Here is an 18,721-nt window from a genome sequence, read left to right as displayed (position 1 = left end):
TAAGCACCTAGGTTTCTGTGCATCCTGTTTTGCACAGCTTTTCCCCAAGAGCCCATCACACAGGCAAGATACTGGGCAAAACCTTGCCTTGTATTTTGCTGCAAAGGCACCCCGTGCTTATTGGGTGTGGAGCGAGGCATGCAAGATTAATATTAACCAAACAGGGCTTTAAATTTTTAGAGGCTTTTTCTTAAAAATATATATAGAAGAAACAACTAAATTTCAAAAGAAAAATCTAAACCACTAAAATATATTGTAAGTTGCCCACTCACCCCCTCCCCATAAGAAATTACTTTATACAGCAAATTATGATACTTTGGGAAGAAAAAATTAAAGTAGATCCAGTTGTGCCTTTCTAAAAGTAATAACTTTAAAGTGCCTGCAGGTGGAAGCATTGCTATGGCACAGACATTCTGAAAATTATGAATTATGAAACTGGCTAAAAGCTTGGCTTTCTGTAGTGATTCATGTGCAGAAACCTATAGTTAATGTCAGCCTATAGTTAATGCCAATTAATTGGATGAATTGCTCATTAGATTGAGGGGACTGATCTTTGAAGTCCAAACACATTCCTCCACAGTCCTCATTTGCTTTTAAAGTTGTATCACACTTTTCAGGTTAACAACAAACCCAGCCCACACTCAAAGATAGCCACATTTGTTTATGTATTATTATTGTTACTTGTGTAGGTTTTTCAGTACAGACTTCATCAGTGCCAATAGGGTGCTGTTGATAAAGGACTATTGAACAGCCCTAGTCAAAGCCATATGTCCTCTCCCCTGTGTTTGTTCAAACTTTGTTACAATCAAACATTCTGTTATCTAAAAATGTAATGTGAATGTATTTGAGATATACAGTGTATTTTTTAAAAAGTTACAGAGAGAAAATTCTGATAGCAGTAAGAAATGTCTTGAAAATCAGAAGAAGAAGAAGAAGAAGAGTTTGGATTTGATATCCCGCCTTTCACTCCCTTTAAGGAGTCTCAAAGCAGCTAACATTCTCCTTTCCCTTCCTCCCCCACAACAAACACTCTGTGAGGTGTGTGGGGCTGAGAGACTTCAAAGAAGTGTGACTGGCCCAAGGTCACCCAGCAGCTGCATGTGGAGGAGCGGAGATGCGAACCCGGTTCACCAGATTACGAGTCTACCACTCTTAACCACTACACCACACTGGCTCTCAGAGCATCCACAGTTCTGGATTCCTAGTACATTCAAAAGATGGGGGGTGGGGGTGGCTACCAAACCAGGAATAATTGCCTGGATATGAAAAATTCCTGTAGTCTGTCCAGCTTCATTTGAATTTTGGACAGCATTCAGTCCAGATTTCAGAACAGGGAAGCCTGCCTAGCTTTAGCATAGAAATTTATTAGCAACTTCCACCTTTAAAAAGCAAATATCAGAATTTAACTGAAAGAACCACACTGTAAGGGAAGAAGTTTTTATAATATTCATGAAGACCTACCACTCTCATAATAAGTGTCCCTTTTTAGAACTGTATCTGATAATATCGGAGCACATCAACGGTTTCATGAAATGGATGGAACAGAGTCTGGTGTCTAGACTGTATAGTATGCTAATCTTAATAGATATGGGTACATCTGATGGTCTAAGTCAGATGTGGGAAGCCTACTGCCACTGTTAATAAAGAGGTCTGGGCATCACTGTGGGGAAATTTCCTTTTAAATCTGTCTCAACCTCAATGAAAGATAGCACTTAAAATATTGCAAAAATAGTATCTCACACCTATATGTTTAGCCCATATTAGAGTGTCTTATTCACCAAACTCTTGGAGAGGATATGGCCCATTTGGCTCTAATCAACATACATGGTGGACATGTGGAGAAGTGGTTCAGTTTGGGGGCCAAATATTTGTCAAAATAAAAGCAATTGCTGGACAATATGTCCAGAGTTTCTGCTGTTCCATCTTTCCACACAAGATAATACTAACTTACAGTTCAAACCCTTAATAGGTTCCATTTTGCTAGAGGACAGGCTTGTAATAAGGAGACACTGGAAGAATGTGGAGATTATCTCTTTGACAAATTGTTACAATCAAGTATGGCAGATAGCAATTGTGGAAAAACTGACTAATAAAATGAAATTGGCACAAGGCTTGAAGCATAACGGCTCTCTTGCAATGTATTCTGCTGTATCATTAATATATATATATATATATATATATATATATATATATATATAATCTCACAATCACATAAATAAAACTATGCAGTCGTACCTTGGCTCCCGAATGCCTTGGAAGTCGAAAGTTCTGGCTCCCGAACAATCGAAAACTGGAAGTGAGTGTTCCAGTTTTCAAACATTCTTTTGGAAGCCGAACATCCGGCGGGGCTTCTGCAGCTTCTGATTGGCTGCAGGAGCTTCCTGCAATTATCAGAAGCCACGCTTTGGAACGTTTCGTAAGTCGAACGGACTTCTGGAATGGATTCTGTTTGACTTCCGAGGTACAACTGTACAAAAAAAAACCCATTAAGAAGCAAGAAATAAAAACAGAGGACTTCCCACACATTAGAAAATGTTTTGACTCATATAAGCTGTATATTGCCTTCTATACAGATGCTTGTCAGGACCTGAACTAATTGTGTTATTTAAGAGAAATAAACATTTTTAATGAAAAAAAAAACAGTTTCATAAAATTTTGGCTCTCTAAAATACTTCTGTAACAGAGCACTCCAACCTTCTCTGCACTGGGCTTGTGGGGAGAGTGAATGGATTAGGTGGTCATGTTCTTTCACCCAAGCCCAGGCTGGTGCAGTGAACTGCCTGTCCCCCCACCTTCTGCTCTGGCTGCTAGCTGCCAGGAGTGGGTGTCAAAAGCAGGTCAACAATAAATCACACAGACTAAAGGTAAAGGTACCCCTGCCCGTACGGGCCAGTCGTGTCCAACTCTAGGGTTGTGCACCCATCTCACTTAAGAGGCTGGGGGCCAGCGCTGTCCGCAGACACTTCCGGGTCATGTGGCCAGCGTGACGAAGCTGCTCTGGCGAGCCGGCACCAGCGCAGCACACGGAAACGCCGTTTACCTTCCCGCCGGAGTGGTACCTATTTATCTACTTGCACTTTGATGTGCTTTCGAACTGCTAGGTGGGCAGGAGCTGGGACCGAAAGACGGGAGCTCACCCCGCCGCGGGGATTCGAACCGCCGACCATGCGATCGGCAAGCCCTAGGCGCTGAGGTTTTACCCACAGCGCCACCCACTTTCCTTATCACACAGACTAAGTGAAGTTAATTCTTTACTAGAAGAAACAAGGTCTGCTCAAGAGTAGCAGGCCTAGTGAGCACAGCAGCTCTTCTCAGCTGATCTTGCCCCTATGAGGCAGTTGTGGGGACTGCAGGTCTTCGCCTTCCCACAGCTGCCTAAGTCTCCGCCTCTCCCAGGTCCCTCCCAAGGAATCTGAGATTCCACTGGTGCACCTATCTTTGCTCCTCTTTCTTCATACCTCTTCTAGTTCTGGGAGATCAGGAGGGAGGGTAGCTTGTCGCAGGAGGAGCGGGAGACATCCTGGCTTCGTCTCCAGCCTGACTCATCCCTGCCTCTTGGCCTCCCTCCTCTCCTGCTTCTGCATTTCTCTCTGCCACAGACTCTCCCTGCTCAGTAAATTATTATACTTCGGAAGAAAAAATAAATAAAGTAAAAATGGAAAGATGGGAATTCTTAAAACTAGCTTTTTCCAGATGAATATATGCAAGAATGATCAGTATCTTATCCAGTATAAGCTTTTTTTGGTTTCAACATCTTCCTATAGCAGCTACTGAGGAAACAGCGAGAATGTGGCAATGTTTGAGAAATGAATTCCTATGGCCTAATAAAAAAAATCAGTAATTAAATCTAGGCCTTGAGGTCATTAAATGAGTTCAAAAAATTCATGCTGTATAAACCAAAGTAAGGCAGCGTAAAAGTTATCAAATTATGAGGAACTTGGGAAACAACAATTAACTATCATTCATTTACATTTTTATGAGAAAATATGGCTTCACTGCAAATGGCCCTCCTATTTGGTAACAGTAATTATCAAGGGATCTAAATTTCAAATTATTATTTGGTATAAAGGGAATTGCTATTAATTGTCAAGAATGCAATCAGTTGCTATTGTTATAGGGGGGTTTTCCCCTCCAGGGTTGGCCCAAGACATTTTGGCACCTGAGGCGAGCAAAAACATGGCACCCTACCCACTGCCAGGGAAGAGGGGGCAGAAGGGGCCTGGTCTGAATCATGTTGGGTGGATGCAAAACCTAGGAGACTCAAGATGGCAGCCTCCACCATTTCCTTCCTGGGGTAAGAGGAGATGAGTAGCTCCTCCAAGCAGATCTGGCCTCCACAGATCACATGGCAATAGCAGCAACAGCAGGCGATGTATTCCTTGGAACTTTAGCAGTTGCAGGCACTTCACTTCAAATGTCAATGATGGCAGTAGCTGACTAAGTTGTATTAAAAGCAGTGTTGTCATACTGGATAAATTCTCAAAAAAGGACCACCCCGGTATGAGGAAAAGCCACAGAATTCCACTGCAAGCAAGACAACTTCGCAAAGACAACAAGCATGCAAACTTTGGGTTTCTTTGGTGCTCAGTTCACCTGTATGAATTGCTCCAACATTAAAAAAAATATATTAAATTATTATTACATGATTTTAATAATTATAAAAATTATTATTAAAATAATTGTTTTGCTCAATCATTATTTGTCTGGACTGGTTGAAGACCACTGGACTACACTGACTGTCAGTGAGTCTCCAGGGTGTCAAACAGGAGTTGGAAATAGAATGCAAGGCAACATATTCAATGGAATTGTTTATATTTACAGTGGTATACGCCAGGCATCCCCAACCTTTGGCCCTCCAGATGTTTTGGCCTACAACTCCTATGATCCCTAGCTAACAGGACCAATGGTCAGGGATGATGAGAATTGTAGTCCAAAACATCTGGAGGACCAAAGGTTGGGGATGCCTGGTATATGCTGAAATATTATGTATGATTTCCACATATTTGCAAAGAAATGTGACTGATCAGTTCTGGTTTCCTGGAATGGGCTGGACTTTCTGTGATGAAATATGACCACCTGTTCTTTAGCAAATGGTGGTTACTTCTCAAGCAGCTATAAAATAATGGAGTTTCTAGAACAATTAGCAGCGAAACTGGTGCAGCCTCTGCTGAACTAGCAGGATGAAGTGCCTTGCAATTCTCTTCACCTTTGTTGCTCTCTCTGAATGTCTTGTTAAGTAAGTGATCATCAAGTTGCTAATATTTACTTTACAGCTGTGCTTTCCGATTAATTAATAAAGCAAGGGAAGAGAGAGAGGGAATGTGAATTCCATCTTCAGAACTAATAACACATCTATAGGTGTGGGGGTTTTTTTGTGTGTGTGTGTACACACTTAACTGACTGTTAGCGGAAAGCAATATGTTGTAGGAGCCAAAAGTGCAGCAGGACATAGATTGGAAAAAGTGGCCAACTTCTAACTGTTTTTAAAATTAACTATTGAAATATTGATTTTCTTGTCATTTTAGGATCTTCAGATTTTTTTAATCAATGATATGATATAATGTTAATTTTCTAAATTTAAAGAATGTAGATTTTACTAAGAAAAAGTGACTAATCTCTAACTAGAGACAGGGCAATATTTTTGGTTCAGCTCTTTTGAGTTGCATGTGTGTGTGTGTGTGTGTGTGTGTGTGTGTGTGTGTGTGTTATATTTTCTAACCCAATATGTCACATTGCCTTTGCTAGCCCTCTAGCAGGGTGATGCTCATGTCTGAAGAGACAAAAGAAGGTGGAACTGCCAAACTGTTATTGGCATTCAACTATTTGAAGGTACAATAGCATGCTTTAAACTGCTGCTCACAGTAATTGAAACAAAAAGGCATCTCAAGAATTCATTTTATCTCAGTCAAATGCTAAACACCCACAGATCTACAGGTTTTTCTTTTCTTTTGGCTAACTTCCTTAAAATTATTGAGAGATGAAGCAGATCCATATGTGTTTCTCCCTTCTATTGCAGATGGGATGGGAAAGTTGTAGTTCTCCTTACGTTGCCAGAATTCAACAACATCTGGAGATCTACAGGTTCTCTAATCCCAAATTACACCTGTTCAAATCCTGTTGAAGTCAATGGAGAAGAAGCATGAATGACTGTATGCAACATTGCAATCTATATTAGTCTTTATTGATGCTGAGAACGACTTTGGTCATGTTGAGTAGATGTGACCTTTAAGTTTCATTTCCTACATGCCTTAATTTTGGAAATGCTTAGACCTGGTAGTTGAGAATGTTTGGATGTGGTGATGGCATTAAACCTATTAATTATGAAAGGCTGATTTCAAAATAAGCACATTTACAGTAGCAGAAAAGAATCCAAGCATAATCATTCATTTATTTTGTACCAGGATTCCATTGCAGAGAGAGAAGACGCGAAGAGGGATGCTCAGGGAGAAAAACTTGCTAGAAAGTTTTCAGAAAACCCATCATGACATTGATACAGAATTTATCACAACCTTTTCTAAACGTGGCCGATTTAAGAAACCACTTAAGAACTTCCAGGATGTGAGTCTGCTTTGCTTTTATCAATTTGCTGCGCCATTGAGCAAATTTTCACCAATGTTTTCCTGATGTTTGATTGAAATACCTCATATTTCTCCTGACACCCAGGGGGTGTCAACATAATCAGTTAAGCAAATCACACCCATGATTCATTCCCACTAAAAGCATGGAAAGGGGATTTAGCCATGGCTAGATCAAAGCCCCATTTATTTCTATGGGACGAGTTGCTGGATTGCACCCAGTTAAGCACTATCCAAAGTTAAGCACTTTGGAACCCCATTGAAATCCCATTGGCCAGATGCAAAAGAGATCAGAGTTCTCGCATCTGTAATATCTGTAGTGGTGTAGAATACAGTGCTTCAACAGGGGTGGTTTGTCGTCTTGCAAGCTTCTACTTGCTCAGAGTCTCTTTGCTAAAGACCCTTAAAGGTTTGCGAGCCCTGCCAGCTAAAGCAGGTGAGGGGAGCCGATGGGTCTGAGGCCCTTGGTGAGTTGGGAACATCCTCTGCATGAAAAGACAGGCTCTGGTGGATTGAGCGGATGAGACTAATAGTGGGTGGAACTGTCAAGAAAGCGGTTTCTGTACATGCTGTAGAACAGGGGTTGTCAACCGTCCACTAGTGGGCGTTTCAGGATTCTGGGTGGGCGGTAGGGGGTTCTACGGCACAAGCTGAATTCTCATTCCATTGAGCACTGATGAGCAGTAAGGAAATTTTTACCACCAAGAAAGATGCATTAGTGGATGGTAGGTATGAAAAGGTTGACTACCCCTGCTGTAGAGGGAAGTGAGGGGCAAATGGGGCTTGTTAACTTGGGAATGTAGCCCATCTAGGAGAAGGAAAACTCAGATTCTAAACCTCTGCTGCCTCTGATTCTAAGTCTTTTCAAGAGAAGAAAAGGCTAAAGATTAAGTGAGATAAACGGTATTTATTGCCCATGCATAGATATACATGGGAAGGGCATGTCAGCTCTACTGCTGCATCTTTCAAGTTTCAACAATTTATACTGTTTATTTTTCATTTATTTGAACAAGGTCCTTTCCACATTACCCTATGAAAGACTGTGATTTATTTCTGCCTCTCCCCCACCCCACCTCTTAGTTACAGGATTATTTTGCATAAGTATGAGGAACTAAAATGTAAAGCAAAAAGAGAGAGGCAGGGTAGTGCTGCAATGCATATTTGTTTTATAAATCTACAGCTGACATACTATGGAACTATCTACATTGGAACCCCACCACAGCCATTCAAGGTTCTGTTTGACACTGGATCATCCTCTCTCTGGGTGCCATCTATCTATTGCAAGGATAAAGCATGCAGTAAGTAACTGAGAATGTCCAAGTGTTTAAGCATGTTAGCCAGGTATACAAAAGGAAGGAAACGAAGTGGCATAAAGGAAAGAGTTCATTATATCGTAACCAGTCTGGTTGAGGCCTTAATTCTATTTGCCTAAAAGTAAGACTCATTGAATGCAATGGGACTTCTAAATAAATATGCATAGACTGCAATCCTATATGCTCACTTACCTGGGAGAAATTAAATTCAATTATAGATGTTACTCCTGAGTAAACACGTATTAGAGTATACAATAAATCAAGTAGATTTGGTTTTGTAAAACCCAGTTCCCATCATTGTGCACAGTCATTTTTAGTGACCGGTACAAAATGATAATGCTAAAACAATGTGGTTCTTTGAAATATATATGGTGGAAGAAGAGACAGAGCTGGCCCACCCATGAGGCAGCGTATGGTAGCTACCCCGGGCAGCAGAAGCAGAAGAGGTGGCACCCGTGGGTGTTCTGTGTCACTGGTTTCAGTGAGACTTTGCTAAATATCACTGGAACCAGCTGTCATCAGTGCCCCCACACAGCCCAAGTAAGGGTGGCAGGGTGCCGTAAGTAACTGACTATTAAAAAAAGGCTTCATGCATGTCACTCTGATATTAAAAATGACCTGGGAGGGCCTATGAAGTTGTGTAAAGGAATGGATTCATTATTCACAATCCAGCATTGCAGACTCAGGTCATAATTCTATTTACATATGAGTAGGGTTGATGGAACTCAGTGAGGCCAACGTCTAAATAAATATGTGTGGAATTGAATATGGGCTTGCAATCCTATACCCATTTACCTGATGTGTCATCAGTGTCCCCACAGAGCCCAAGTAAGGGTGGCAGTGGAGGGGGGGAGGCAGGGTAGTAGAGTGGGGGCACATCCCATTATGCTTCAAGTGGCAAAACAGGACACTCCACTGCTGGAGAGAGAGATCTTAGTTTTCAGTGATCAGGTGTAATGATCTCAGGCAGGCAAACAAGCTCCAAAAAGAAGTAATGAGTTTCTTGGAAGATTTACAGTAATTTACAATTAATACAGAGAGAGCAGCATGAGCCTGCCATTCTCAGCTACAAGGTGCTCAGTCTGAGTCCCCACCTTGTATATAGCTGTCAACTTTCAGATTTGAAAATAAGGGATCAACAGCCTCACCTGTCCCGGGGACAGTCTTTTGTTGTTTAGTCGTTTAGTCGTGTCCGACTCTTCATGACCCCATGGACCAGAGCACACCAGGCACTCCTGTCTTCCACTGCCTCCCACAGTTTGGTCAAACTCATGTTGGTTGCTTTGAGAACACTGTCCAACCATCTGGTCCTCTGTCGTCTCCTTCTCCATCTTTCCCAGCATCAGGATATTTTCCAGGGAGTCTTCTCTTCTCATGAGGTGGCCAAAGGATTGGAGCCTCAGCTTCAGGATCTGTCCTTCCAGTGAGCACTCAGGGCTGATTTCCTTCAGAATGGATGTGTTTGATCTTCTTGCAGCCCATGGGACTCTCAAGAGTCTCCTCCAGCACCATAATTCAAAAGCAACAATTATTCGGCGAGATTAGTAAAAAAATTGTGTTTGGTGAGATTAGTAAAAAAAGTAATACATCCCAGCTCCTGTTATCTAAATGTTTCCCTAGTGTTTTCCAATGTCCTTTTATTACAATTATTCTCTTCAGAAAATTTATACCTTCAGTTTGTTTCTGCTATTCATCACTGATTAAAAGCTGTTTTTGTATTAATTTATTTCTGTTTCCTTTTTGCCTTTAGAAACACACCATAGATTTGACCCACGTAAGTCTTCTACCTTCCAAGGAACAGAACAGCCATTCTCCATTAAGTATGGGAAAGGAAGCATGGAAGGGATCTTTGGACTTGATACAGTCAAGGTAAACTAATAGTATTTTATAGATACAGGACAAGTTGAGAATACCAGCTTATAAAAATATTGACTCTTCTGTGCATTTCCAAGGACGATACTTCTCAATGTTTTTGAATCCTGGAAAATTTAAAGCAGTAAAAACTGAATCAGCCCTTTATATTCTGTGGAGATATTTATGCACAGTATGTATACATTGATGGCTGCTCCTCAAGGAATTCAGAACACAGTATGTGGTAACCAATAAGTTTATTTTAAATTGTCGTTGTTACAATCAAAGTAGTACAAATTAAAGCTGCAGTACTAAGGTTATGCAATCCTGAAGTAAATATCAATGAAATTGATGAGACCTACCTCTGAATAAACAGGTTTAAAACTAGGACCTAATTTGCTCTTGCCCACTCTCCATAGGAGCCAGTTCTTATGGGCCATGGTCCCTTCATCCCCCAAATATTATATGACGGGGGCTGCCCCTCAAAATTAATGGGCTTTGCCATTCAAATGGTGTGCATGGACTGTGTCTTGTGATCAATTATGCAGGATGGGACTTACCTGCCACCCCCAATATTTTATTACCTGCCACTATACATGTTTGAATATTATTGTCTGAAAGTCAAATGAGATTCCCTTTCATGTTAACATTGTCGTTGTTAGATTCGAAGTAGCACAAATTAAAGCTGCATTATTAAGGTTATGCAATCCTGAAGTAAATATCAATGAAACTGATGAGACCTACCTCTGAATAGTGGGACGCAGGTGGCGCTGTGGGTTAAACCACAGAGCCTAGGTCTTGCCGATCAGAAGGTCAGCGGTTCGAATCCCCGCGACAGGGTGAGCTCCCGTTGCTCAGACCCTGCTCCTGCCAACCTAGCAGTTCGAAAGCACGTCAAAGTGCAAGTAGATAAATAGGTACCGCTCCGGCGGGAAGGTAAATGGTGTTTCCGTGCGCTGCTCTGGTTAGCCAGAAGTGGGTTAGTCATGCTGGCCACATGACCCGGAAGCTGTACACCAGCTCCCTTGGCCAATAAAGTGAGATGAGCGCCGCAACCCCAGAGTCAGCCACAACTGGACCTAATGGTCAGGGGTCCCTTTACCGTTACCTCTGAATAAACAGGTTTAAAACTAGGACCTAATTTGCTCTTGCCAACTAGCCAATTCCTATGGGCCATGGTCCCTTCATCCCCCGAATATTATCTGACGAGGCCGCCGCCCAAAGTTAATGGGCTTTGCCATTCAAATGGTGCTCATGGACTGTGTCTTGTGATCAATTATGCAGGATGGGACTTACCTGCCACCCCCAATATTTTATTACCTGCCACTATCCATGTTTGAATATTATTGTCTGAAAGGTCAAATGAGGTTTCCTTTCATGTTAACATGCACAGGATTGTAGCCTGTATGCAATGCTCATAAAAGCCTGCTCTGTACTTTACTGCATGATACAAAAGTAAGGGAATATTTTGTGTTTCTCTTAGATATCCAATCTTACTATTTCTGATATGGAATTTGGATTGAGCACCAGGGAGTCAGAATACTTTACCAAATCTATATATGATGGGATCCTCGGCTTAGGCCCTGGGCGGAGAAGTTCATTCATTGATAACCTGATGAAGAAAGGCTTGCTTGAGAAAGACGAATTTTCTGTTTATCTCAGCGGGTAAACACTATTTTGCTTTATTGCTAAATTGATTTGTTGTGTGTACTTGGAGGATTCATAGAAGGAAAATGCACCTGAGATTATTTTACAGGTTGGCTATTGCTTTGCCTGCTGTACAATTCTGTCTGCCACTGTGCTTTGTTTGCACAGAGGTTGATGGGTAGAGGGGACTGGAATCCCCATCCTCAAATTGGTCAGAATGCTAAGCTTCTCCAGGGATGAATAAGCTATTGTAGTCAAGGCTACTTGATGATGAAGAAGAAAAGGTCCCTCCGGTTTTCTAGTACCCAGCAGTCGACTGCACCCCCCTTGCAGCTTGTTCCTTGAGAGCAGAGCAGAGCGGGAGTCAAGCTCAGGTGAGCTAAGTGTTAATGTGGAAGAGAGGGAGGGAGACAGAGTTGAAGCAGAGAGTGAAGAGGCCAACCCCCCTGCTTCTAATTCTTGTACTATTCTGTAATGCATGGAAATACGGTACACACACACACACACACACACACACACACACACACACATCCATGTAGCTAACTTCACTTATGATTTTCATTTAATACTTCTGGAGTCTTTGCTCCAAATCAGAATCCTACCTCATGCAGAATAATTAGAGGTCTGTAATGCAAAGGCATTAAAGGGAGTAGATCAATAACGATAAATCTCTCCATCACATTAGGTGGATAATATGCAATTCATCCTGTACATGTCAGCTCTACTGTTGAGTAAGTGTGCCCAGCACTGCACACTTAATGGTTTTGTGAAAGGAAGGTAGCAAGCCCTTCTAGGGCAGAAGGCAGGAAGGGAAGCAGTAGGTGGAAGTAGAGCCAGGCACAAATGAAGCCGGCTAATTCTCCATTTCTCTGCATTCTCCACCATAATGGCAGCAATGAGACTGACTAAAGCGGAGGAATCTGACAGACAGTGACACTCCCTGGGCTGGGTGCAAGCAAGCAGGCAGGTGAGGCTGGCTGAAGGTAGACTGGGGTTGGTGGAGTAGAATGGTCTCCACTGCCCCAAACTGGCTTGCTTAAAATCACAATGAAAACCAATTAGAAGAACAAAACTTACGAAGGTTATGAAGGGGGAAGTCAATGTGTGATATACAGAGCTGAACAGAAAGCATGGTGATATATAGAACAAGAAAGGAAAAGTACATGAACAGCATTCACCTTTCAAAATCTTAGACCCTTCATTGTTCAGTGTTCACCAGTAGATACTGGTGCACTGCAAAAATTCCTTTCTCTCTCTCTAATTTGGACAGAGGAACAAGAACATGGTACATTCACTTCAGTTTAGCTTATTCTGAATGAATGACTTGACAACAGCACACTATATATCTATGTTTCAGAAAAACAGATGGGAGCATGGTCATTTTTGGTGGAATTGATCAATCCTATTTTACTGGTCGTATTAACTGGATTCCTGTCAAATATCAATGGCGGATTGCCGTGGACAGGTAAGCAGGAATTATTCTTATTAGTAGTATTAGCAACATTATTGTTAATCTTAACATATTGACTGGGTACAATAAAACTGAAAAGTTTTTCTGAATAATTTTAATAGCTACTAGTTAGCTAAACAGGAAGAGATGGAGGGCAATAAAATGCAAATACGAATGTGCAACTTACTTTGTGTTTTCTAGTTGTCCGTTGTTAGGATGACTTATATAGAACCGTTCTTGTAAATGGCATTAACAGAGCATATGATTGCAGGCCCTTGCCCTGATCAGCTTACAATCTGTAGTTCATGTGTTTTGTTTTATGCCTTCTACAATTTCCAATGCAACTCCCTGAAAGTACTTATCACATCCCACTCTCCATTAAAAAAACATCAACCCATGTTTGGGGAAGGGCCCTACCTCAGTGGCAGATCAATTGCTTTGCAAACAGAAGGTCACAGGTTCCATAACTGATATCTTCAGGCAGTGCTATGAGAACTCCCTGTCTGAAACCCTGGAAAGCTGCTCCATACAGTGTGGCTTTAAAATGTTTCATGTCAGAAACTAAAGAATATAATGATTTCCAATTTCTCAGCATTCTAGTGAATTCTAAGAAGATTGCCTGCAGAGATGGCTGTCAAGCACTTCTTGACACAGGGACGTCCTTATTGCTTGGTCCAAAATCTGAAATTAACCAAATCCAGCAAGCCGTTGGCAAGGTAAGATTGACTTTTGCTGATTTTCTTCATACTGTAGCTGAAAGAGGCCCTGTATCATCCTTATCACTCTAGTGTCCACACACCATACTCTGTTAGCCGGAGCTCCGGTTTCAGAGGCGCACAACGAAAGGTGGTGAGGATTAGGCACTGGTACAAATCCACATCCAAGGCCTTGAGGGGCTCCTGAAGCAACTTTCAGGAGAAACCGGAAGTCATGTTGGAGGTTTTGCGAGACCTCAGACATGACCCCGGAGATTGCATTGGACATCATAATGTCAACACGTCATGTTACGTCGCAGGTGCCATTGGGCACCCAAAATCTGGGGCCCAAGTCAGTGTCCCTGCCTCCTGGACTACAGCTGCTGGTACCTCAGTGTTGGCCTTCATGGTTCTTCATGATACCTACTGCACGTGCATGCAAATGTGAATGAGCATCCAAGCTACAACAATGGAAATGGCAGGAAAAGAAAATAAGCTGTGACATCCAGCAAAGGAAGGGGGAGAGAGAGAGCACTGCTGTTATTTCGTACTGTAGTCTGTCTGCAAAATACATTGGCTTTGTTTCTTCCAAACAATATCTCTCAACACAGATTGTACACCAGCCTGCCATCAGCACCCATTTGCATCATCTCCATTGCTTTAGACTGTGAAGTTTAGATGTGAAGTGTTGAGATGATTTATTTGTAATATTCAGCTAGATGGCGTGCTTCTGTGCTACAGTGTTCTACATTGTGCTGTTCAAACCTGTGAGTTACACTAGATGGTTATTAAGTTCTCACTTAAAGCAGTATGTTTGCTTTCCTGAGACTGACTCAGGGACAAATCCATGACATTTCTTGAGCAAACTTGAGGTTTGCTGGTTCATTTCCTTCATGAACAGAATAATGTCCAAACTCAATTCTTTTCCTTATCTCTTTCAGCATTCCTTCAACTGCAGAAACCTCCGCAAAATGCCAAATGTTGTTTTTGTAATCAACGGAATTCAATATCCTTTAACTCCACAAGCCTATACTCATAAGGTATATGATAGAACTGGAATATTATCTACTTGCCATAATAATGCAGGTTCAAACAGTTTGGGTCAGATTAGAAGTGCAAAATATTTACAAACACATGGGCTAAAGACAGGGGGAAAAGAAATACGTTTTGGGGCAGAAAGCCTATTAGATATCCTGAGACGGTCAGAAGAGCTGGACCCAAACTTGCATGTCTTATAGAAAAAAGGCCAATGTTCTTTCTCCCCTCATTTCCTCTTTGTAGTGACAACACAATCTAGAGAGTTTCTAAATCTCACTCTCAGCAGCATCCTAATGCTCCACATGTAGCCCTGAAGAAGGGCTTCTATTGGCAGAGGGACACAGTGATCCTATCCTTTATAGCTAGCAGGAGAGGTGGAGCGAGGAGGAGATCGGAAATAAGTCTCTTGTGATCTCCATTGACTCCATAGGGAGGGGCCATAGCTCAGTGGTAGGGGATTTGCTTTGCGAACAGAAGTTCACAGCTTAAACCTCCAACATTTCCAAGTAGGCTTGGCAAAGATTCCTTGTCTGGAACTGATTCTATCATCATTAAGCCGGCATAATTCCGGGGATAAGATGGCATTTCAATGCAATTATTTCTTCCAACAGAGCAGAGCAAAAAACATTTTTAATTGTGGAGACTGCCTATAATTTTAAAAATAGTTTGCTAACTTGTACAATTTGGTTGTTCATTATTAAGGTATTGTGCTAATTATTATAGACTGAATACAGAATTTACAACACTGTGTGCTATTACTATTGTCCTAGTGTTACATCTACAATATTTATCTCCTTTTGAGACTTTTCCCCCCAGGAAAAATCCTTCCTTCGCCTTCTTTTTGTTGGAATGTTACCTTATGCTAGGGTTTAAAATATGGAAACCCTTCCTTGTGCATTTTTACTTTGATTAATTTCTTGGTTGATATGGAAGTTGAATCACCCACATCTTAAGGATATCTTTTCCTTTCTTTCTAGGATAACGGCCATTGCAAGAGTGGCTTTAGCTCTGGCAGCAAAGATTATGATCACTTGATACTAGGAGATATGTTCCTCAGAGAATACTACAGTATATTTGACAGGGGGAACAACCAAGTTGGACTGGCAAAGGCAGTGTAAAAAAAATTCTGCATTTAAACTATGCAAGTGCTGTAGTTGCTCATTTAATCAGCTAATGCCAATGTTGTTGTAACTTCATAGCAATGTATTTGAGCTAATACTATCACTCGGTGTCCTATTAAAAATTATATTCGTCAGATGCCTTCAAAGAAGATGCAGGTGGTAGCATTGTTGTGGCATATATGATCTGAAAATTATGTATTTCAAATTAATAAACTGTTCCATGGCTAAGCTTTTGGATGTGATTGAAGCTGAGGTGCTATTCTCATGGATAATCACATATTGTCCTAAACTGGGTGGCAGTGAAATGACTGTGCCCCCTCACCATCTAGTGGTTTCTCTGGGGCAACATCTGTTTTCACTGCCTCCTTTCACAATTTCACATTCTGACCAGATGAGACATCTGATTCAAGGGCCAAACTTGGCAGCCTTTTCAACATGCTAGAACATGGGTGAGTCTTTTGGTCAAGGAGTTTTTAGGTTGCTTCACCACCCACTGACTGTATACTACAGATCAGGAAAGATACCATGAAAGCCCTAAGGATACCAGCATGGTTAAAGAGCAGAGTCAAATAAGCTACTAGAGGCGAAAGGCTTCCCTTAACAAATAAAGTCTTGTCCAAACTGAGAACAAAAATAACACAAACTTTGGTGAGGGGGGAAAAGAAAAGAAAAAAGTGCAAGCAGACAGTAAGGTGGGGGGGCTGGGGGACCGTGGCCCTGGGTGTATTGCTTCGGAGGGGGTGCAACCAAGTGCCCCCATGACAGGCTCACTCAGTGGATCCTCGTGTAAGCTCCACTCCCGGGTGAAGCCTGACCCAGGGGCGGAGAGCAGGAGAGTTGGCTACAGTGTGGCCACCTCCCTCCTCTGCTTGGCTGCGGAATGTGAGTGCGTCGCATGTGCCACTTTGCGAGGCAAGCTGCAGTGGGCTTCCTCTGTGCCCCACCACCCTTGAGGGTTTGCCCCACGCACCCACCCCGGGTAATTGTATCTTACACTCCATCACTGCAAACATTGGCCAAAAAATAAATAAATGTGCAGGTACACCATAAGGGATGCTAGAAAGGAAATTGATGAACACACATAAAAAATTAAGACTAACAAGAAGAACTTCAAATATGCAGGGAGATGGCTGGGCTAAAGGGAGTCAAATGAGTGCTAAAGGAGGATGAGGGAATCATAGAGAAGCTGACTGAGTTTTCTGCTTCAGCTGTCACAACAGAATATTTTGGGCAGATCCCGGAACCATAATTTAACTTTTGTAGGATCAACTCTGAAGAACTGATGAATGCTGATAAGAAATGAAGTTCTAAGCCTAATAAACAAAATAAAAAATGGACAAATAACCGAGTCTACATGGCACCCACCCAAGAGTTCTCAGTGAATGAAAATGTGCAATCACTGATCTTCTAACAAAAACATGTTACTTGTCCCTAAGATCATCCATCATACCCAAGACCTGGAAAGTAGACAATGTATCAGCAATTTTTAGGAAGGGATCCAGGGGGCCTCCTGGAAATAGCAGGCTGCTTACCATAACAATTCTCCAGGGAAAACTGGTGGAAAGTATTATTAAGGATAAAATGTCCAACCTTGGGGTGTCAAGTTAAATAAAATATTGGGGGAGGCAGGTAAGCCTCACGCCACATAATCAATCATATGATGCTGTACACAAACATCATTTGAATGGCAATGGCCATCAACTTTGGGGTCCACGGGTCCACTCAAATATTTTATTGGGGGGGGACCTCAGCCCCAAGGAGTTGGCTCTTATAAACCAAGCAAGGCTCCTCCAAGGGAAAGAGTTGTCTCACAAACCCTACTAGAGTTCTGAGAAAGTGTCAACAAGCACATAGATAGAGATGATCTGGACAACAAAGCATACTTGGACATTCAAAAACCTTCTGACAAAGTTCCTCATCAGGGACTCCTGATTAAGCTTGGCAGTCATAGGCTAAGAGGAGAGGTCCTCCTCAGCATCAGGAATTAGCTGGGAAGCCGGAAGGCAAGAGTAGGAATAAATGGACAGTTCTTCAAATGGAGATATGTAGAAAGTGACATTACAAAATGACATTACAAAAAACAAACTACATAAGCAGAATAAAATACTTTATACAGTTAAAATAATTTTTAAAACCAGGCATTCTGTCAGATAAGAGTTTGCTCTCTTGAAGAATTTTTTCTCCTTGAAATTGCTGCTCTGAAGGCAAAACAAGCCACTTTTTCAGAGGTGACTTTTGTCCTTTCATAATTTTTAGTTTTTCTTGCACTGCCAGTTGACTAAAATTTTTCAGAAGTCTTCTTAACCCTTGTTGTGTCTGAGACAATTGAATAGCACACACTTGAAAGACATTTACCCATCAGGTTTGGACTTTAACACCTTGAAAGTAGAGCAGAATTCAGGATGTTGTGCAGAAAATCATCACAGGTCATTCAGATTAGGTGCAAATCCATGAGAAAAAATTGGTTCAGATATACCCTAAACCACTGAGCCTCTTGGGCTTGCTGATCAGAAGGTTGACAGTTCAAATTCACGTGACGGGGTGAGCTCCCGTTGCTCTGTTCCAGCTTCTGCCAACCTAGCAGTTTGAAATCATACCAGTGCAAGTAGATAAATAGGTACTACTGCAGTGGAAAGGTAAACAATGTTCTGTCACGCCAGAAGAGATTTAGTCATGCTGGCCACATGATCTGGAAAGCTGTCTCCAGACAAACTCTGGCTCCCTTAGCCTGAAAAACGAGATGAATGCTGCAACCCCATAGTCGCCTTTGACTGGACTTAAGCGTTAAGACTTAACCTAACACACACGTGCAAAGTTATTGAGAAGCTTATCTCATTCCATTTTGAGCAGCTTATCAAATTTCCATTAGAATGCTTAGTCCAATAGCAGTGTTAAATATGTACATTTGTTATTAATAAGACATCAAAGTGATTGTGCTCAAATATATGTGTTGAGGAACTCAGATAAGAGTGGTAAATTTGCTCTTTGGACATACAATGCCTGTAGATATACCCATCAAGGGCATGAGAAC

The 18,721-nt window shown here is 41.7% G+C and overlaps 1 protein-coding gene across 1 annotated transcript; it reads left to right on the top strand.

Moving 5' to 3' along the window:
* Positions 1-5,180: 5,180 nt before the first annotated feature.
* Positions 5,181-15,908, top strand: LOC128415928 (chymosin-like). The gene is made up of 9 exons (XM_053392795.1): positions 5,181-5,236; positions 6,402-6,558; positions 7,756-7,873; positions 9,639-9,757; positions 11,223-11,404; positions 12,744-12,851; positions 13,429-13,585; positions 14,473-14,571; positions 15,547-15,908. Exons 1-9 carry the CDS (start codon positions 5,181-5,183, stop codon positions 15,685-15,687), a joined length of 1,137 nt encoding a protein of 378 aa, XP_053248770.1. The 3' UTR covers positions 15,688-15,908.
* The last annotated feature ends 2,813 nt before the right edge of the window (positions 15,909-18,721 follow it).

Source organism: Podarcis raffonei, chromosome 6 (assembly GCF_027172205.1).
Source record: "Podarcis raffonei isolate rPodRaf1 chromosome 6, rPodRaf1.pri, whole genome shotgun sequence".
NCBI lineage: Eukaryota > Metazoa > Chordata > Lepidosauria > Squamata > Lacertidae > Podarcis > Podarcis raffonei.
The sequence above is the reverse complement of the archived record's forward strand: the minus strand, read 5'-3'. Positions and strand labels throughout refer to the sequence as shown.